The sequence below is a fragment of the Phasianus colchicus genome, chromosome 12, assembly GCF_987193195.1.
Source record: "Phasianus colchicus chromosome 12, bPhaCol1.hap1.1, whole genome shotgun sequence".
In the NCBI taxonomy this organism is placed as follows: domain Eukaryota; kingdom Metazoa; phylum Chordata; class Aves; order Galliformes; family Phasianidae; genus Phasianus; species Phasianus colchicus.
In genome coordinates, this window is record NC_143447.1 from 11,231,130 (window position 1) to 11,250,205 (window position 19,076).

The 19,076-nt window shown below is 40.8% G+C and overlaps 1 protein-coding gene across 3 annotated transcripts; it reads left to right on the top strand.

Annotated features, from left to right (window-relative positions):
- The first annotated feature begins 60 nt into the window (after positions 1-60).
- On the top strand, positions 61-19,052 carry GABPB1 (GA binding protein transcription factor subunit beta 1). Of its 3 annotated transcripts, none has more exons than XM_031587669.2 (9): positions 61-209; positions 5,934-6,041; positions 6,931-7,098; positions 7,554-7,748; positions 8,310-8,421; positions 8,798-8,911; positions 11,369-11,554; positions 12,323-12,438; positions 17,242-19,052. In XM_031587669.2, exons 1-9 carry the CDS (start codon positions 207-209, stop codon positions 17,392-17,394), a joined length of 1,155 nt encoding a protein of 384 aa, XP_031443529.1. In that variant the 5' UTR covers positions 61-206; the 3' UTR covers positions 17,395-19,052. The 3 variants fall into 3 exon arrangements, with proteins under 3 accessions (XP_031443529.1, XP_031443530.1, XP_031443531.1); XM_031587670.2 differs by lacking the exon at positions 61-209 and adding an exon at positions 248-440; XM_031587671.2 differs by lacking the exon at positions 61-209 and adding an exon at positions 929-5,616.
- The last annotated feature ends 24 nt before the right edge of the window (positions 19,053-19,076 follow it).

Here is a 19,076-nt window from a genome sequence, read left to right on the forward strand (position 1 = left end):
GCAGCGGGCCTCTCCGCGCGGCCACGGGCGGGCCCAGCCCCCGGCGGGCGGGAAGCGGCCGGAACATGGCGGCCCCTCCAGCCCGCGCTTCCCCCGCCTTTTCCCCGCGCCTCCGCGCATGCGCGGCACGCGGCGGCGAGGCCGTATCCCTCCGCCGAGCCCCTCCGGCCGCGGATTTTTGTGTAATAAGATAAATCCCGCGCCCCATGGTAAGTGCCGCGCGCCCCTCCCAGCGCCGCCTCGGGCCGCCCGCTCCGCCTCAGCCCGGGGCGCGGGGCTCGCGCTGGCGGAGGGCGTCCGGACCGCGCCCCTCCCCTCCCTCTGCCGCCGTGTCCCTCCGCCGGGCGCAGCGGGGACTTTTGTGTGGGGCTTTTGGGCGCCGATGAGCGGCGGCTTCCCGCGCCCCTGCTCCTCGTCGCGGCGGCCGGGCCGGCGGCACGGTAAGGCCTCATCCCCGCGCCCCGTCTCTCCCCCACCCCCCCGGGCCGGCCAAGCTTTTCCAGGTCAGTCTGCGCCTTTGTATAGGGCCCTGTTACCGGATGTGGAAGTTGATCTCTTCGCTGGTAAAAAATAATTCCACTTCCCCCGGAACCCGGCGCCGCGGCTCCCTCCGCAGCGCCCAGCCCAGCCAGGATTTCCTGTTGGGGAGAGCGGGCGCGCTGGCCGGCCTTCCGGGGACCCCGCCGTGCGAGGGGCGCGGGCCGCGGCGGCGGGGCCTGGGCCGCGGCGGGGCCTGGGCGGGCGGCGGGCGCGGCCTGCGGGGCCGGGGCAGCGCCGGGGTCGGGGGCCGCCGCGCGGCGGGAGGGCGGGAGGGAGAGCGGGGCGCCGGCGGCGGGGCCGATCCCGCGGGGCAGCCGGACGGGGCCCGGCCCGGCCCGCCGCGCCGCGTGGGGCCTCGCGCGGGGCCGGGGCGCGGTTCTGTCAGCGCGGGGCCCCGCCGGGCCCGGCTTGGCGCCAACGCGCCCTGAGGGGAAGCGGCCCCGGCGGGGGGGAGCGGCTCTGCTCGGCGTTGCCCGCGGTCCGTCGCCTCGCTTTGTGCTCCTCGTCGCACCTGCGGTGGGAGCGCCAACACGGGGGCGGCGTGTCGGCTCGGGACGCGGTGCCGCTTTTCCCTCCTTGCAGTCAGGGCGGTTTGCGTTGCCGAGGCCGACGGGGTGTTGCTGAAATCCCCCGGAGGAGTTTTTCCGCGTTTACAGTTAGTAACTCATATCGGTTGCAGCGCCCTGTGGGTCCCTAGCGCGGTGTCTTTGAGCTGTCCGTGAGTTTTGAAAACACTGGTGAGACCGAAGCACTTTGGACGAGGCACGTATGCTGTGAGGACACAGAAATGTGCAGTGTGCTCAGAGCACACATGGCACAATCTAACTGCGCCACGGCATTCTTCCTCCTGACCAAAGTTCATTCCTGAAAGCAGTGTTTTCTGGGGTTTTTCTCAGCCCGTGTGCAAGAAATTGTTGAAATACCTCATAATAAAATGCTACTTTAATTAAAGAGACTGGTGACTCATTTCCAGGATATGTTTCCAGTTTCATTTAATCTGAGAGAGGTTCTCAGGTTGTGTTTGTGTTATTGTTCCAAGGCTGCACGACAGACCCTGGGGTTCCTCATGTCAGTCAGTTCTGCTGCATGCCACTGCCTGTTATTCGGTGCCAAACCTGTGTGAGAGCTCTGCAGTGCCAGCCTGATCTGCGTGCCAGTGGTTCACCCTTGTTGCATAATATTACTTCTTAGATGTTGCATTTGCAGACAAATCCACTCTCTTTTTTAATGGCAAGGCTTCTTTACTTTTTATGCTATTTGGTGGAGTTATTTTGATGGTTGGTGCTACTTTCAGTTAAGGCATGAACCTAAAGGAATACAGACCTTTTTAAAGGCAGGTGTGAATGCCTTGCCCATAAGCTATGCAGCCGAGCATTAGCTTTTCTGATCTGCTCTCTGTTTTTTTTTTTTTTTTTTCCCCCTCTGGTGCTTACGTAGTCCTACATAAAAGTGATAATTCTGTTTAAGTAAATGAGTGAGAATTTGGTTCTGGGCGCAGTACAATCCCGAGAAAAGCTGAAGGTGCCAGGATTAAAACAGTTTGCTCTTAGCATATCACTATAACTTTCATTATCTGTAAGTGTGGGTACTTTAAGCCTGTGGTATTTATATTGAGATTTGAGCTGTGACATGTGGAGTCTTTGCCAAAATGCATTTGGAGGGGTATATGATTCTGTTAGAAACCACTACGAAACCTCTTGAATTTATCCTACACGGGTCTCCAGAACCACTGTTAAATGGTATTACGTAAGATGGAATCCTGCTGACCCTCTGAAGAAACACTGCTGTATGGAGATGAGTGTAGGTTTAGTGTAGGCCTTTCAGTTCCCATAGGAGTTACAAAACTATAATTGAAACAAGAAGTTGTGTTTGAAGAGTTGTTCAGAGTTGAAGTATTCTGCTCAGCTGAAAAGAAAAAAAACAAACCACCTCAGCCCTGTTAACTCTTAATAGTGATCAAAATGGAGTTCTCAATTAAGGACTTAAACAGCACTATCTGTTTAAACTCTGTAATCATAAGTGTGTTGCTGTGGTAGGGGTAGGTGTAGAAAATTAACTAGAATTGCTGTTCTAGATTTGGTGGGATACTGTGCTGTGTTGAAATCAGTGGGCTAACAGCATTTCTGAAGGCTGGGCCTGGGGAAGTGGTATGGGTATTTTTTTTCCCTACCATCTCAAAAAAGCCTTGCTGAAAGGGTGGTCTTTTTTGGGATGTAAGTGGATGCCAGAGCTGTAAGTCTTGAGCTGACTTCCCATGCGATCCTGCTGTGTGTCACTGAGGCAGGGGAACCTCTTTCCTCGTGTCTTCTAGGACTTTGTTTGTTCTGGGGTTCTTGGAAACGGTTACAGATCGTTATCACACATTCAGTTCATGCTGCTGCAGTTTATGCTGTTCTGGCGCACCTGCGTCTCCTGTAGGAACATGCCTTGTAGCATTGTGTTGGCAGCTGCGTAGTCCCCCTGTCCACAGCTGTTTTGCAGCAGCTCTGGTTTGTGCCTGATGGCTTTGACAAACGTGGGTGCGCTGCTGCAGTGGTGGAAGGGGAGTAAGGGCCAGATGTGGTCTCCTGAGAATACCAGGCCCATAGATGCTGTGGTGTTTTCAGTCAAACTTAAAACCAATCCCTCTGCCTGCAGATTGCTGCTGTACCTGCAGGCGGTGCTGCGTACCCCTCTGAGAGAGTATTCCCTTTCAGATAACATACAACTTGAATATAAGACGGGATCCAAAATGTCGTGGCACCTGGCTGATGGCACTGCAGAACCCGTTTAACATTGAGATGTGGAAGCTCCGATTTTTAGAGGATTTTAATGAGAAGTTTATATAGAGAAGTTTGCTTTTGGTAGTGTCACTGTGCTATTGCAGTATCACAGAATGATCTTGGAGGCAGTCAGGCAGCTGAAGGATTTTTCTGGCAAAAAGAAATTCTGATTCTGCAAATCCTTCTTGGTAAGCACCAATGCCAGCAGTGAGAAAGCACTGGGGAAAGGGTGGGGGTGTTAACCTGAGGGTTTGCTGCCCTCACAGTGCTGGTCCCTGGGGGTCTGCCGAGTAGAAGTCAGCTTTGGGGTGAATGCTCCTATTTGTTGGTAGGAAGTGTCTGAATATGTGCAAGTGTTGTGTTGGAAAGGCAGCAGTGTTCCCTGTTGTAGTGCAGTGTTGGCATAAAGGTGATTTGTATCGAGTTCAGCAGCGCAGGGCTGTTGGCTCTGTAGCTCATCCACCAGGTGGCCCACGCGTGCTTCCAAGGACCCTGTGAGATGCGAAGCTTCACTGCTAGATGTGCTTGTGACCTTGTAACTGAAGTTAAAGCTCTATATCTTGAAAAATAAGGGAGCTTGTGTGACGTTTTGTGCTTGTTTGAGATACAAACGCTTTATAGCGACCAAAGAGCTTGTTGGTTAATGGCTGAGGCCAAGTGCTGGTGGGGGCTTGTCCTCCATGCTGAGCCCTGTGCTGCGTGGGTGCTCTGCCCACTGGGCTCGGAGGGGCCCGAGGGAAGGGTCCCTTTAGTCCCTGTAATTCCTAAACTTCACTATTTCTTTTCTGCTGATGTTCAAAAGCGAAATTAAGTACAAGGAAAAGGAATTGTGTTTCTGAATTAGTTTCTAACCTCAGTGTTTTTGGTTAAACTCTAGCTAGCCTCGGCGTGGTGTTAAACCTGAAAACATGTCCATGTGCGTGTTCTTTTCCCTTCTGAAATGCAGCCCCCATCCATAAGAAGAGTGCTGGATAAAGGGAGGACTGTGCTTGTTTACTTCACTGCTGCACTTGACAAATGCCTTCTGTGCTGTTGTTTCATACTGTTACTCCACAGCATCCCTGTCTAACAGGAACAGTAGATTTTTCTCTTATTCCTGTTTCTCTTTTTCTTTCCTTGGCGGAGAGTCAGTTGCTGTTTCTTCCTCTGTGTCTGTCCATGCTCCTTGCCTTCCTGCCCACTGTCAGTGTTTGTGCTATCCTGGCTGACTTCCTGCTCCTCTTCCCTTGTCTGACTGGACAGGATTCTGTATGCGGGCACAGATGGGGTGTTATCTTGGTGGAGGGGACTCTGAGGCTAACAGCAACTTCTGTTCTTCTTTGTGGCTCTGCTGACACGTTGAGGTTCTGCATTTGCATGTTTTCCTCCTTCCTGCTTTCTAGTTTCTTTTAAAATCAGTAGCTTTCAGCTTTTTGAGCAACGTACCACACAGATTTTGCCAGTTGACCCAGGTGCAGAGGACTTTCTTAACACGTTGGCTTTGTGACAGAAGCATAGGTTTAAGGAAAGAGATTAAGAAATGACCCTATTGGGATTTCTTTCTGAACTGTGTACTGTCAGTTTGTGTAGGAAGTAGGCAGCACGGCCTCACTGTTTTTAGTCACATGGGTTAACTCTTGCTTGGGAGTGGAAAGTAATTGCTGAACATGGTGCTGTTTTCGTCATCCTGGCGGTGGAAAATGTAGATACCAGGCCAAAAACTTAGTACTGTATTTTTTTTTTTTTGTAGCGTGACTTAGGGTTTTGTTCTAAATTTTATTACTGAACATATTTAATAGCAAACATGATAGTGGGTTTAAGTCTTCAGTGTAGTAGGAATGTAGCTAGGTGTCTTTTGTCAATGCATACTTTTATATGCTCTATATTGCATTGAACTTTCACTTGAATGTTGTCAAAAAGATGACCTAAAGATGATGCAAAGGTTTTCCAGCTCATGTGTCAGTGCTTTTGAGGTTCAGGAACTGTGCTTGAATGTTTTTTCAGTAACTGTAGGCAGCTGATGAAGGCAGTAATGTTTGTTTTCAGGCAGACATTTCAGTCTGGTGCAGGTAGTGCAGAAACATGTCTATGGCTTCATGCTCTAGGTAGGAACTCAGACGTTATTTCAGGGTGAACAAATGAAGTGATAGTGATGGATAAGATGTCAGAAAGGTGCTGTGTTTTGTATTTATTGAAATGCTTTGCATAGTGGTACTTCTAATATATATACAGGCATTTCTGGATAAGTGATTGTAATGTCCTTGGACATGTGGCATGGCAGCTCTGGCAGTACCATTTGAAAGCTGGACAAAGCAGCAGAAGGCTGCAGTATCAGGTGAGAGCTTCTGAACCACTTCTTATAAGAAATGTGTGTCTAGTTCAGTTTGCTGTAAGTAGGAAGCTGCATTGTAATCCTGAAATCTTCACCCTTAACATCACTTAGGTTTGACAAGAGTAACTGTGAGATCAGCCTACTTCTTGCAATCAAGAAAGTTTGTTGTCAGTGTTGCATTAAGTTTTTCAGTTTTAGAGTCCTAGGCTTGCAGAGTAATTAAGAAGGAGTCATTAAAAGCTACAGCAATACCTGTGTGCTTAAAATAGTCCTAATGTTATGTATTTTTTTTCTTTCTATTCCTTTATGTCCTTAACTAGATGTCACTAGTAGATTTGGGAAAGAAACTTCTAGAAGCTGCACGAGCGGGACAAGATGATGAGGTTCGCATTCTGATGGCCAATGGAGCACCTTTTACCACAGATTGGGTAATGGAAACTTTTGCAGTGTCTGATCAATTCTATTACTTTTCTCACTTCCTAAACAGCCCCAACAACCGGATGATTACATTTAAACTTTAGTACTGCCAGCCTTGGGAGTTCCTTTTGGATAATTTGCAGTCACATCATCTGATGTCTAATTCAAAGTTAAATTTCTTGTCTTTCTGTGATTTAACCTCCTACTAATTTTTATAACAGTCTGTGATGCCTATTAAGGTGAACTTCAGAATGGTTAATGGGAGAAGGAAGAAGTCATCCTCCTAGTTACTGTGTTTACACATCTAGAGCAGTAAGAGTCCTGAATTAAGAGAGCAGCCCCAGCTACTTTGTACACGTGGGACGATGTGGGTTGTGTTTTTGAGATTTGTATGCTTTGAGTAGATTGTGTAGAGAGACTTTGTCTCTCTAACTTAACTTAAAATTTTAGGGTATTTGGAACCTCTTAGAAGCCTTTATCTATTTAGTCACCAACTGTAGAGTTGAGCCTGTTTTGAACAGGAGATTGGAGTTAAATGACTTCAAGAATTCCCTCCCAGTGTTGGCTTGGTGTGAAACGACATGTTGACCAGCACTAAAAATGAGGTTAGGTCTCTTGAAACATCACAGCTGGAAAAAACGGGAGGAAAAAAAATCTATCGCGTACCTCAAAAAGTTGCTTCCAATGATTTGTTTTTAGTGTATTATTGAAAACTATCTTAAACTTTTTTTTTTCTTCTTTGTACTTTGTGAAAACTGCAATGGCTTCCTTTTTTGATGTCAGGAAAAGAAAATAATCTGAAGTGGTGGCCTAATACTTGAGTTTGATAGTTCTAGAAAAAGAAGTTCTTCATACTGCCATTTGTTCAAGGTCTACGTTTTTTTACCCATTAAACTGCAGTTGGGAACATCTCCACTTCATCTGGCAGCACAGTATGGACACTACTCAACGACGGAGGTGCTGCTGCGTGCAGGTGTAAGTCGGGATGCCAGAACAAAAGTGGACAGAACGCCGTTACATATGGCAGCTTCAGAAGGCCATGCCAGCATAGTAGAAGTCTTACTTAAGGTAAAGACTGCTGAAGCAAGGACTGAGATAGGGATTTTACAATGGCTTATGATAAAATATGTACAATTTTCTTTTAGTTATGAAACTAGTATCTAAATGATGTAAGTATTTATACTGTATGTATTGGGTGCTTTGTTTTTCTACTCAGCCGTGATTTCAGTATTACAGTCAGCATGATTTCAGGTACGTTATTTATTGCTGTTCCAAAAGAAGACTCCTCCTTAATTTGGCTTTGAGTAAATAAAAGCTTTTAGAACCAAGAGATGTCATGTTTTAGGGATCCTTTGAGATAAATAATTTATGGTGCTTAGATTGAAGTCCTTTTAAGAAGGCTGTTAGAATAAGGTAACAGGACATTACTACTAGAGAGATGGTTTTGGGCTTCATTCCACAAGCACTGTTGTTTAGTTCATATACTTCTAATGACACAGTTCATGCAATGTTTTTGTTTGTAGCATGGTGCTGATGTCAATGCTAAGGACATGCTTAAGATGACTGCACTTCACTGGGCTACTGAACATAACCACCAAGAAGTTGTGGAACTCTTAATAAAGTATGGAGCAGATGTTCACGCTCAGAGTAAATTTTGCAAAACTGCATTGGACATTGCAATAGACAATGGGAATGAAGACCTTGCAGAAATATTACAGGTAACTTGATTCATGATGCTGAAGGAACTGAGAGCAAAGTACTTGTTTAGATATGTGATGAGCTAAGCTTTTATAGCAAGCATGTATCAATTATATTAAGTAATAATGCTGGATTTTGGTTTAGTTTTTAGTTGGAAATGAGATTATAGTTAATAAACATCAGTTGGCTGAAGAGTATTTCTACTACCTGTAAAGTCAAGAAGTTTTCTTCACTTTCTTAGCGTGTGGTGTCTTCACCGATGAAAAATTTAACACATTGCCATAGCAGGAAGGTTTCACTGTACCTTATTATTTAGGTCCTGTGTGTGTATGATAAATGAAAAGGAGAGATGGCAGTGTGCTGTTATTCTCTCTCACATCAACAGACTTCTTTAGCTTTAAGACAGAAAAAACTTTCTCATTCACTTAACAGAGCACAAGGCATGACACTGCATGTATATTGCACAAGTATAGCTAGGGAGATGCTTCCTGCATGAGTGGCATGCACAGTAATTCTAGTTTTTGCAATGTAAATAACTTATGTCCACATCTGGAATGATGATTATTATCCTTGTCTCCTAGATTGCAATGCAGAACCAAATCAATACGAATCCGGAGAGTCCAGATACTGTGACAATACATGCAGCAACACCACAATTCATTATTGGACCTGGAGGGGTGGTGAACTTAACAGGTCTGGTATCTATTGCAAACACATCAAGTGGAGTGGGTATTTAGTTGTCTATAGGATAGCTACATTTAGTGAAAGGATTTTACATTTAGTGAAAAGACTTGAGGAACAATAATGGTACAAATAGAGTACTTATGTACTCTTCTTCAGTATTTCTTATCTGTTTCTAAACATCTTAGTACTGAAAACAAGTCTTCATACAGTAAATTAGCAGAAGTTGTCTTTGCTTGAGAAACTTGCTTACAAAATAGCACTCTGGCTTAGCAGAATATTACTAAGAACAGTGTATGTTAGTAACTCCAGTACAATAAAAATATAAAAGGGACTTCATTGATTGTTAAAACAAATTATCAGCTAACTTTTGTTTTCTTCCTATTAGATGAGACAGGAGTGTCTGCTGTGCAGTTTGGAAATTCATCGACGTCAGTATTAGCCACATTAGCAGCTTTAGCAGAAGCATCAGCCCCACTGTCTAATTCTTCAGAAACACCAGGTTAGAAAGCCATGTAATTAAACTTCATTTAATAAACTAAACTGAAGAAAATAACTCATCTTTTGAGATGCTGTTCATGCAGAAATGAGGATGCAATCTCATTTCTTTTTTCAGTGTGAACAAAAGCTTTCCTTTTCTTTCACTTGAAAGGTTGGTAGATATATGTGAACAATTATTTCTTAGTGAGGTTTCTGACCACGTTGGGCATTTGTGGGCCTAATGTTACTAGCATTCATTCTTGCTGAAAGCAAGCGTTATTCAAGAGACTTAATTCATATCTTTGTGAATGCAACAGTCCAGTTGCAATTGGTGTGAGAATGTTTTCTATGAATGCTTTTTTCTGTTAAGTTATGGGAGATAGCCCCTGATGTTCTTTCTATGTACTTAATCAGCACTTCTCTTAACATTTCCTCTGATAGGCAACAGAATATTTAGTGACCTTAACATGAAAAAAAAAAAAAACAACTGAGTATTCTTGCTTGGCTTTCATTTAGCCTTTTATTTAGTCTCCTTCATATGAGATTGTATACATTTGGATGAAGCACTTGGGCTCTGCCTCTTATGCTGTTTCTTTCTAGATTTTTCTCCCCTTTTCAGGTTAACTTTACTGTGATCTCTTCCTCTAGTTCCTTGTGACTTAAAAACACAGTGTTTTTATAAAATCAAAGAAAGGAAAATGCTTCTGACTGGAGCTGTATAGAATGCTTGTTTTAACTTCTACTTGTGAAGTGCATATGAGGAGATGGATGTTATGTATTAATATATGGGTCGTTACATACAGACCTCTGAGATAGAAAGAAAATTCAGAGAAATGTCTGGTTTAACCTGTGTTTTTGGTGTTGGGATGAGGCATGTGTTTCTGGCTGCATGCACTGGAGATCATGCCAGTATTTTTCATCATATGAAGGTGTATCAATTAGTGATTCTAGCCATGTTGATATAGAAAGAGAGCAAGGAAAGAATTAGGACCGTATTTCTGGGATGATTATTTTTTACATCAGTATCTACTTTTCAGACAAAATCTTGAAGGTTTTTATTCCAAAGTCTCCTACAGAAGTCTTAATAGTGTCTCCTTCTCTAAGTGAAAGCATGGTGTTAATTCTGAAGCTGAAAGATCGGGGCTGTTTGCCCCAGTAGCTAGTATTGGCACTTGCAACTTAGATTTTTTCTTTTTCACAGTAGTCTCTCTTACTGCTGCATCCTTACTTGGGAGCCAAATCAAGTTCAACACAATGCCACTTATTCATACAGGACTTACTGTTTTGATTTACTGAATAAACACTCTGTGAACATGTAAGCAGGGCTTAATCTCTGAACATAATGATTTTCAGAAGGCAATGACTGCAGTCATTTGTACTACACAGTGACTTTTGAGTGTGTTATATCATAATTTAAAAGATGAAAGCTTCAGATTTTTATCTACCTTCTCTCATCTGGAGCATCACAACATGGCCTATAGGGTTTTAATTGGATCTCTGCAGATAGGAAGCCCTCTAATGTCTCTTATTTAAATCAAAGGCTTTGCTTTTACCCTCAAAAATTGAAAGTGAATCACAGAGTTACGTATTTGAAATTCTTTGATTGCACTACCAGTCATCTTGCTCTTTGTCTCAGTATCAGTATCTTGTTTTAAAAAATAGGAGTGCTAGTGTGGGGCCCAGGTTACTGTGTGTATAGTGCATGCTGTAGTTCTGGATGCAGTCATTCTTTTAACTCAATTTGATTTATACATGTAATGTAAAAGAGCAATGAGAGTTCACTACTATATATTTGTTATTGAATCATGAGTATTCAGTTGAGCTGGGATTTTATTTTATTTTTATTTTTACCTATTATAAGTTATACTTGTACAATGTTTATTTTAATTTTTTTAGTGTTACCCTTCTTCTGAGGTTTAAAAATGTCACCTCTGCAGAACGTTTCATTTAGTTGTGTTCTGTGCTTTGTATTGTAATTGAAGTCACGTTTGTGGTTGAAGAACATGTATGGTACAAACAAAGCTGTAAGGCTCTGTAGAGGTAATTTAGTATGTTACTGTCTTGAAGTCCATTGTGATAGGTACAGAAGTCAGGGCTGTGTCCTGAGATACACTTGGCAAGGTACTTGTTGAGGAATGGCTGTGCTTTTCAGCCTCTTGCTGCCATGTCAGTGCAGAACCCAAATACTCAGTTTTGAGTGGGGTATGTCTATTAGGAACATTCTAAATAAAAACCTGATTATAATGAGCAAGGTAAAATAGGGCAAAATTGCATGTATATTGCAAAACATGAGTGTGTTGTATGCACCTGGTGAAAGAATTTCATTAACAACATAATATATAGAATATGTGGTATTGCATTAAATTGGGGAAGATCAAATTTGAAAAGATGTGGAAGAATTTTTTCTTGGCTAAAATGCATTTGAAACAATGAAACTTAATTTATAAATAGACTTAATTCCTTGTTTTTCTGTTGATAGTTGTGGCAACAGAAGAAGTGGTGACTGCAGAATCTGTGGATGGTGCTATTCAGCAAGTTGTCAGTTCTGGAGGACAGCAAGTTATTACTATAGTTACAGATGGCATTCAGCTTGGTAATCTGCATTCAATTCCAACCAGTGGAATAGGGCAACCAATAATTGTGACCATGCCAGATGGGCAGCAAGGTGAGTGGAAGCTTGTGCCTCTTGAGCTTGAGAAACCATTTCAGTTACAGTAATAAGTTGTTAAATGCAGGTAGCTTGGAAAATGCTGTATTGCTACCAGCGCAGATATGTTTTTGAATTCTTGCTCTGTAAAAGGCTCAGGCACGTGAGCTGTGTCAATTCATTGAGCTGCTACAGGTCAGCTGAGGTTCAGCATTAGGAGAAAAAGAATTACACTACATGTGTGAGAAATGATGTATCTAAGGCAAAAGTGATAACTACTGGCTTCATCTTCAGTAAGTTTACTCTGGAGGAGTAGTCTCAGAACCAGCAAAAGCAGAATTACACAGATTGTCTCTTCCTTTTGGACCACGTGTACTTTGTGGAAGCTTCTAGTACACTAAGTGCTGTTCTGTGACACGTGTCTTTTTGGGGGTTTCTTTTCAAGATGCTCTGCCAGCTCTGTTTAGATAAAAATGCTTCCCTCTCTGGTTTACTCATGAAGATTCCCAGTGTGGAGCATGAAGAGTTGTAAGTTGAAAGACAAAAGTTTTGGTCCACCATCTTGATGAATAAATACAGCTACTTATCAGATAGCATTATACAAATGGCTAAAGCTTTAATAAATTTTCCCTGCACTGGCCTCTGCAATTCCACTTTTGTAGAGCTGCATTTTCTTAAGGGAAAGATTGCATTTTATTGCAGCTTATAAAATTATGTAACTGTATGAGTTTTATTTTGTGTAACTATTTCTTGAAGAAAAGTGCATTTAAATATATATGTTTTTAGTATTAACAGTTCCAGCAACAGATATTGCTGAAGAAACAGTGATAAGTGAAGAACCACCAGTCAAGAGACAGTGCATTGAGATTGTTGAAAATCGTGTGGAGTCTGCAGAAATAGAAGTAAGGAGTCTATTACATGATGTGTGTTAACCAGAGTGTTCAGCACTGGATATGTGGTTGGCTGTCTGGTTTTTTAGAGTTAAGTTTCTGTGTTAAAGCAGAATGAAGAGTGTGATACAATAACTTGTTCAGTTTCCTCTGTTACTGGAATTTATCTGTTACAAAGTTGTTGTAAAAAGTACATAGGCATGCTGTTTGCTTCATCTGGTTGTGCACATACAAATGTTATTTGTTTAAGTCTTTATTAGCTTTTTCCCCCTTCTAAGATCACTAGCTAGTCTTTAAAACTAGATGCTGATAATGTTATCACATAACTCAACTCTTTCCACTAGCAGTGAATGAGAATGGTGTTCCCTCATCTGTCTTTTATGGCCATATGTTTGTCCTGATTGTGAGATCACAGTCTTTGCAATGTTTCCTTTCCATTCAAGATAACTGTTAATGGAAATATGAAACAGTAAGATTCTGTGTTGGTCAGTTTTTATCTCTTTTTTTTCTTCTTAATTCTGGAGCTGTTACTATTATACATCTCTGCGTTATAAAGTTTTTTGAAAATACAACATGGAAGACCAATTGATATTAAAAGAGCTTTTCATGTATGATAGATGCAGCTTTTCAATTTAAAGCTGTAGCTTTATTTTTTTCTAAATATATGTTAAGCCAAGTAAGTCAAACATCTCATTCCTCCTTCTGTTACTTCTAACTGTGCTGACTAGTTTTGGTCAAAAGTTTAAGGAAATTGCCGTCAGCTTTGGCTAGGCTGTGAGTTCTCATTTTGTCAACTCCATGATACTTCCATTATCAAAAGTTGTATTCTAACTTCTGTTCATATTACTGAATAACACTTTGTGCCTAATTGAATACTGTTTATTGTTCAGTTTGCGCTATGCGTTGTCCTTGTCTAATAACAGTAATTGCCACTTTCCATCACTGAATTTCTCTGTCCCTAAGTTGTCATATCAAATACCTTTGGCTTTTGCAGCTTTCTGGTCATTACATATCATCACAACACTTAATTTTCTTGCTGCATTTTTAAAAAATGTATGATTATTACAATAAAAACTTTTCTTTTGTTCACGTTTTTAAACATCCGCTTGAATTATTCCTACAGGAAATCACAGTAAATAATAATCATTAGCTAAAGAAAAAAAATGCTGATTGGTTAATAATAAATTGACCTGCTCCTAGTTGAAGATGGTCACTAAAACAATACAAATAATTCTCTGGGAGGACTCCAGCTTCAATTACATGTTTTGAAAACATTTCTGGAATCTTAAAAGTAGTTGGTTAAAATGAACTTTATCTGTTACTTCAGAGTGCAAGTTTTGAATACTGATTTAATCCTTGATTGGACAACTGAATGCACATGCAGACCTCTCTCTCTTTGTAGAGGCCAGCTGACTTCAGGAGCCTCAGTGTGCTCCACAAGTGTGGTGCTTCCTGTCTTTGGTAACTGGGGCGTTAAAGGTGTGCACATCAAATCACTTTGCTTGACAGGCTAACACAAGTATACACTTGAATTTGGAGAGAGTGGAACTCTTCATCATTAAAAAAAGATATTTAATGTGAAAAACCTCTATTATTGAAGATAAGTTTCTTTGCCTTGTTGGTGATTCATTCCTCTTATTTCATTACAAAGACTTGATTCAAGGCAAAGAGTGCTGTCTTCCAATGTTTTACATTTATAATTTATGAACAGTTAATTGTAGTTTGACGATCTTTTAAGTTGAACTCCCTCCCACTCATGTGAGGTGACAAATGTTCCTGTGAGAGTATTGTGAATGATAGTGATGATTTCTGACTTTCTCATCTGGGTCTGTTGAATTCAACCACTGCAGCTCATTTTCAAGCAGTTTCTGTAAACTATGTGATGGCAGCAACAAATTATCCTTGTCATGCAGATACAATTTTTCATTTTCACACACAACTCATTAACATACAGTGAATTTTATTTTCATTCTTGAATTTTACTGTCTTTTTTTTTTTTGCATGTTGGAAAGGTGACATGCTTTGGAAATGTTCAGGACAATTAGACTAAAAAAAGTCATAATTGTAAATGAGTTGTATTAATGAATTCATATTCCTTCCTTATCCTGCTTAGTGTGTTTTTTTAAATTATTTGTTATTTAAGTATTTGAATTATAGCTGTCCCCTCTCTTCAACATGTAGGCTGTTAAGGAAAGTTGTACATAGTAAAGAAAATTCCCACATAAAACAGAAGATTCCTTAAGAGCACTCAGACTTCTCTGACTTTTTACCTGAATTGATTTTTATATAGTTGTAAAGGACTTTAGGGAATTAAAACATTTCTTAGGATGTTCTGAAGAGCACCCTAAGAACATTTTCTAGATTTGCTGAAATTGAGAGCCCAATTATAGTCCCCAATTTTAGATGTCAGAGTTAAGGAACTAATTTTTACTGATCTGTCCACAGCAGGTATACATTGTTCATCCAGAAGTACTGATTTCTTTCACCGCTCAGTACATTTGGTCCCAGTTCCTCAGCTTATTCTGTTTATATTAAGACTAAATTTGTTTAAGAACTGCACCTATTAGTTCTTGGGCTAGCCAACATGCCGTGAGTTGCCAGTATGCCTGGAAGATACTGGTTTTACCTCTGCCACTGATGTTTTTCTTTTTTTTTTTCTTTTCTCTATCCTGCCCATAGTGTGCTATCATGCTTAGTGTGGCTGTACCCCTTGTGGGTACATGGCTCTGTTTCTCTATTACATGGAGAATGCACAAAGACTTATTCTGGGTTTTGGTCTCCACCCCCAAGTGTTTGCAGTTTGTGTGTACTCCATAGCAGTGGCGGAGCCTTGGTTTTGTAATGGACCACAGAGCCCTGGCAGGTGAATTGCTGCTAGTTCTCATTTTTCTGCAGCTTTGTTTCTTGACAGTAGGACATTTAATTGTGTGACTTTTGTGAGGCAAATAATGCTCAGGTCAGCATATGGGTGTGCTCAAGGGGGAAGGCCTGCTTCCTAGGTGTAGTGGGATACCTGTTCTGGCTGCTCTCCTGGGAGCTGTCTGTACTCCTTTGCCCTCAACTTGATACCTACGTGGCTACTTTAAGTAAGTCATATTGGTTCTGCTTAAATTACATAATAAATTATAGAAATAGCAGTATGTACAGGTCAGAATGGTGTTGGAACATGTCTGGTGTATTTCAGGTCCTTTGTGAGATGTGGGCTCTACCATTAATTTTGCCTTAGTATTTGGCACAGGTCAGCACGGCTGCTACAGGAGCTGCCTGTTCCTAATGCTGCTTTAACAAGCAGAATCCTGATTTTCAGATGTGGAAACTGAACTTCGTTTTCAAATATGCAACAAGATCAGATGAGCTGTTGTTTTATTAGTGCATGCTCCCAGTGGAGCAAACCCATCAACGCTAGCTTCCTTTAGCTCTTAAAGCCTTGTGTAAAATCAGATTTCATTTACAGTTTCATCTGTTCCGTATTATAGCTAGTCTTTATCAACCTGTTAATGGCATCTGTCCTTCACCTGTTTTTTTGCTATACAGATGCTGCTGCTAGCAGTGATCAGATCACCTGTGTTACTGTATTTAAGCACATTCAGTACAGCATGTGACTGCTAAATGTGGCTATGACAAGTACTGAGAACAGTAGCAAGTAGAAGGCAGGCAGAGTATTTTCTGTTTTCAAGCTGTGATCATGAAAATACGTGAGTTCATCAAAGATGTGAAGAATAGAGATGCTGTTCTGGGGGTGGGGGGGTGAAATGAAAACTATTTCAGTATTTAGTGGGAATGTGAACCTATATAGGCTGAAAAAGCAACTTTTTCATGGTCTCAGTTTTTGACAGCTTTGTTTTTCTGAGAGATGGATTGTTTCTCTGTCAGCCTCCCTTCTGTGGCTACAGAGAGCTGTAGTGGAAAGAACAAAGGGAAATCAAATGTACCTTACTCATAAAACATGATGCGCTTTAATGAAATAGTATGTGGTTGAAGATCAAAACTATTTTTCCAAGCAAATAGCTTTTTTTCAATTAGGCTCAGTACAGGATCAAACAAAATACCTATGTCAGAGGAGATAGGAATACATTCTCCTTAGTTTCTAAGGCAGCCTCATAAGAAGCGATATTTTCTGTGTTTTGTTTGGAAACTTTTACAGCTCTCCTCAGATACATTACTCCTTGTGTTGAAAAAGCTTTTCTAGCTAACTATCTCTTAATTCATAACAATGCAGTGTCCTTGGGGTTGCTGTTATACCTCTAGAAGTGTGCTATCAGTCACTCCAAATCACTTCATTTAGAAACCAGGTCTTAAATTCCAGTTAGTGAGCAGCTATTGCCTTCTGGTGCACACTGCTGTTAGGGAACAGTTTTTCTAACTACCTCATGAGAAAAACCTATGCAGAACAGAATGCTTAACAGAAAGAGGTAATCATATTGAATTGAATTCCAGTCCTATTAGAAGTTAACTAAAAAAAAAGTCACAGAGAATTGAGTGACTGGGAGAATGTTAATGATGTTTGATTGCTGTCATTGTCCATCCACTTTTGTACTTCATTGTTTTTCTGTGAAGGCTGGCTTGGTGTCTTTGCAGTGAAAGAGATTTGGGTTTGGCTTATTTAGACTTCAGACTTTATTGAGAGGAGTTGTCTGATGTCATGATTCATGTCTAATTTACTCAGCAGCATTAGTATAGATTTGCCCTGGTAAGGACCACACAATTTCTACATGATGCCCTAACTCTTGAGCTGCATGTAAAGAACAAGTATTTACCATTTTAACCTGCTTTGATACATGTTTGACAAAATGTTGCTGGTTCTGTTTCTAATAGGAAAGAGAAACTCTCCAGAAGCAGCTGGATGAGGCAAACAGAGAAGCACAAAAATACCGTCAGCAGCTTCTGAAGAAAGAGCAAGAAGCAGAGGCCTATCGGCAGAAGTTAGAGGCAATGAACCGCCTCCAGACTAATAAAGAAGCTGTTTAATAAAAAAGAACATACTGCAAAGCCTGTTACTTTCAAAAACCTGCAGTACAATCTTGAACTGTTCTCTGTATAGGTGCAGACACAGGATTACATGATGAGAAGATGCTACAAGTCGATAACTGGACTTAAGCCGTGAGCTCTGATGAATTTCTTGTAACATAAAAACTCTGAATTTAGAAATTGTGAAAAGTATTTAAAATGAAATACTGTAAATAGTTGTTTTTTTTACAGTTTCAAAATGAGTTGATAAATCTTTTTGAAGGGATCCAGAAACACGAAGCCAATGTTTTTGTGAAATTTTTGATTTTAATATGAATCTAACTTCTGAAAAACAGAACAGTTTTAAGGGTGATATTGATTCATCTGACAACTTGAAAATGAATTATGTGACAAAAGGAATTAACAGTTATTTCTACATGGTAACAACTTCTCTGAATAAGACATTTCCAGATGGAAATCTTTGTACAGCTTTAAGTAGTTGTCTCAGATTCTCTGAAAACCATTTTTTGGGTTTGTTGTTTTTTTTTTTTTAGGCGGTGAAATTTTTATATTTAATTTCAGGTATATCCAAGTAGATTTACATGTATATGAAGCTAATATTTTTTAAACTTTTTGGTTTGTACATATGCTGCATGTTTTTATAATTTCTACGCATACAACTTGCATAGGTATTTTTCAGCGAAGAGGAGGGCAAATTATGAGAGCAATGTTTAGCCTATAGGTCATTGGAAGTAAGCTAGCAGCTGGTTTTATTGTGGAAGGTATGTTTCTTGAAGAATGTAATTTGTAATTAAAAAAAAAAACAAAACCAAAATCTTAATTTTCATAAGAGATGATTTGAAGTTTGATGGTGGAGGCATTGCAACGTCACTTTGTGCGTCTTGCAGTTTTCAGAGACAAACCTTTTAAAGTTCAGAAATGAATAGAAAACAATGTCTCCACTGGAACACAACTAGTTATTTTAGAGTATTCTTATTGATCTGTTTTCCCCAATAGCCTTGAAATCATTTCAGTGATACTTTTTTTCTAAACAGACTTTGCATTTTAATTATGCAATTGGTCAAGCAATTTTTTTGTTCTAGTGATGCTGCTCTTACCCGGCATCATTGTTCTTCACTGTGATACTGTGTTTGTGTGTGTCTGTGCAGTGATATGTTACGCTTAGGATTTATATAGCACATTACATCTTCAGAGCATCGTAAAATCTTTTAAAGAACCCTTACTGTACTGCCTGAGGCAGGTAAGTGAGTGTTATTGTCTCAGTTTTATAACTGGTATAAGCGCAACACAGGGAGTATTAAACAATTGGTCTGAGACCACAAGAATCTGTGGTAGACCTAGGAAGAGATCTCAGGAGTTCCTGGCTTCTGGTCCTGTGCTTAGACTGAGCTGCCTTAAGATTGTTCAGTGCTGTGTTACATTAAATTTTAAACTACTGTGCAGGTTCCTTTTTTTTTTTTTGTAAGATAAAACTCTTTGTGCTTTGCTTTGTTGTTCCATGTTTCACTGCTTTTATGGAATTGTTTATATAAAGTTAAGCAAAAAGTCTAGTTTACCTATACTGTATACAGGACAATTACCCTTAAAACTGTACTCTGGTCTACTTTTTCTATTTTACAATTAAATATCTTTTCCACATATATGTAGTGGGGAATCAATTCTATTTCTGTTGTTTCGTATGC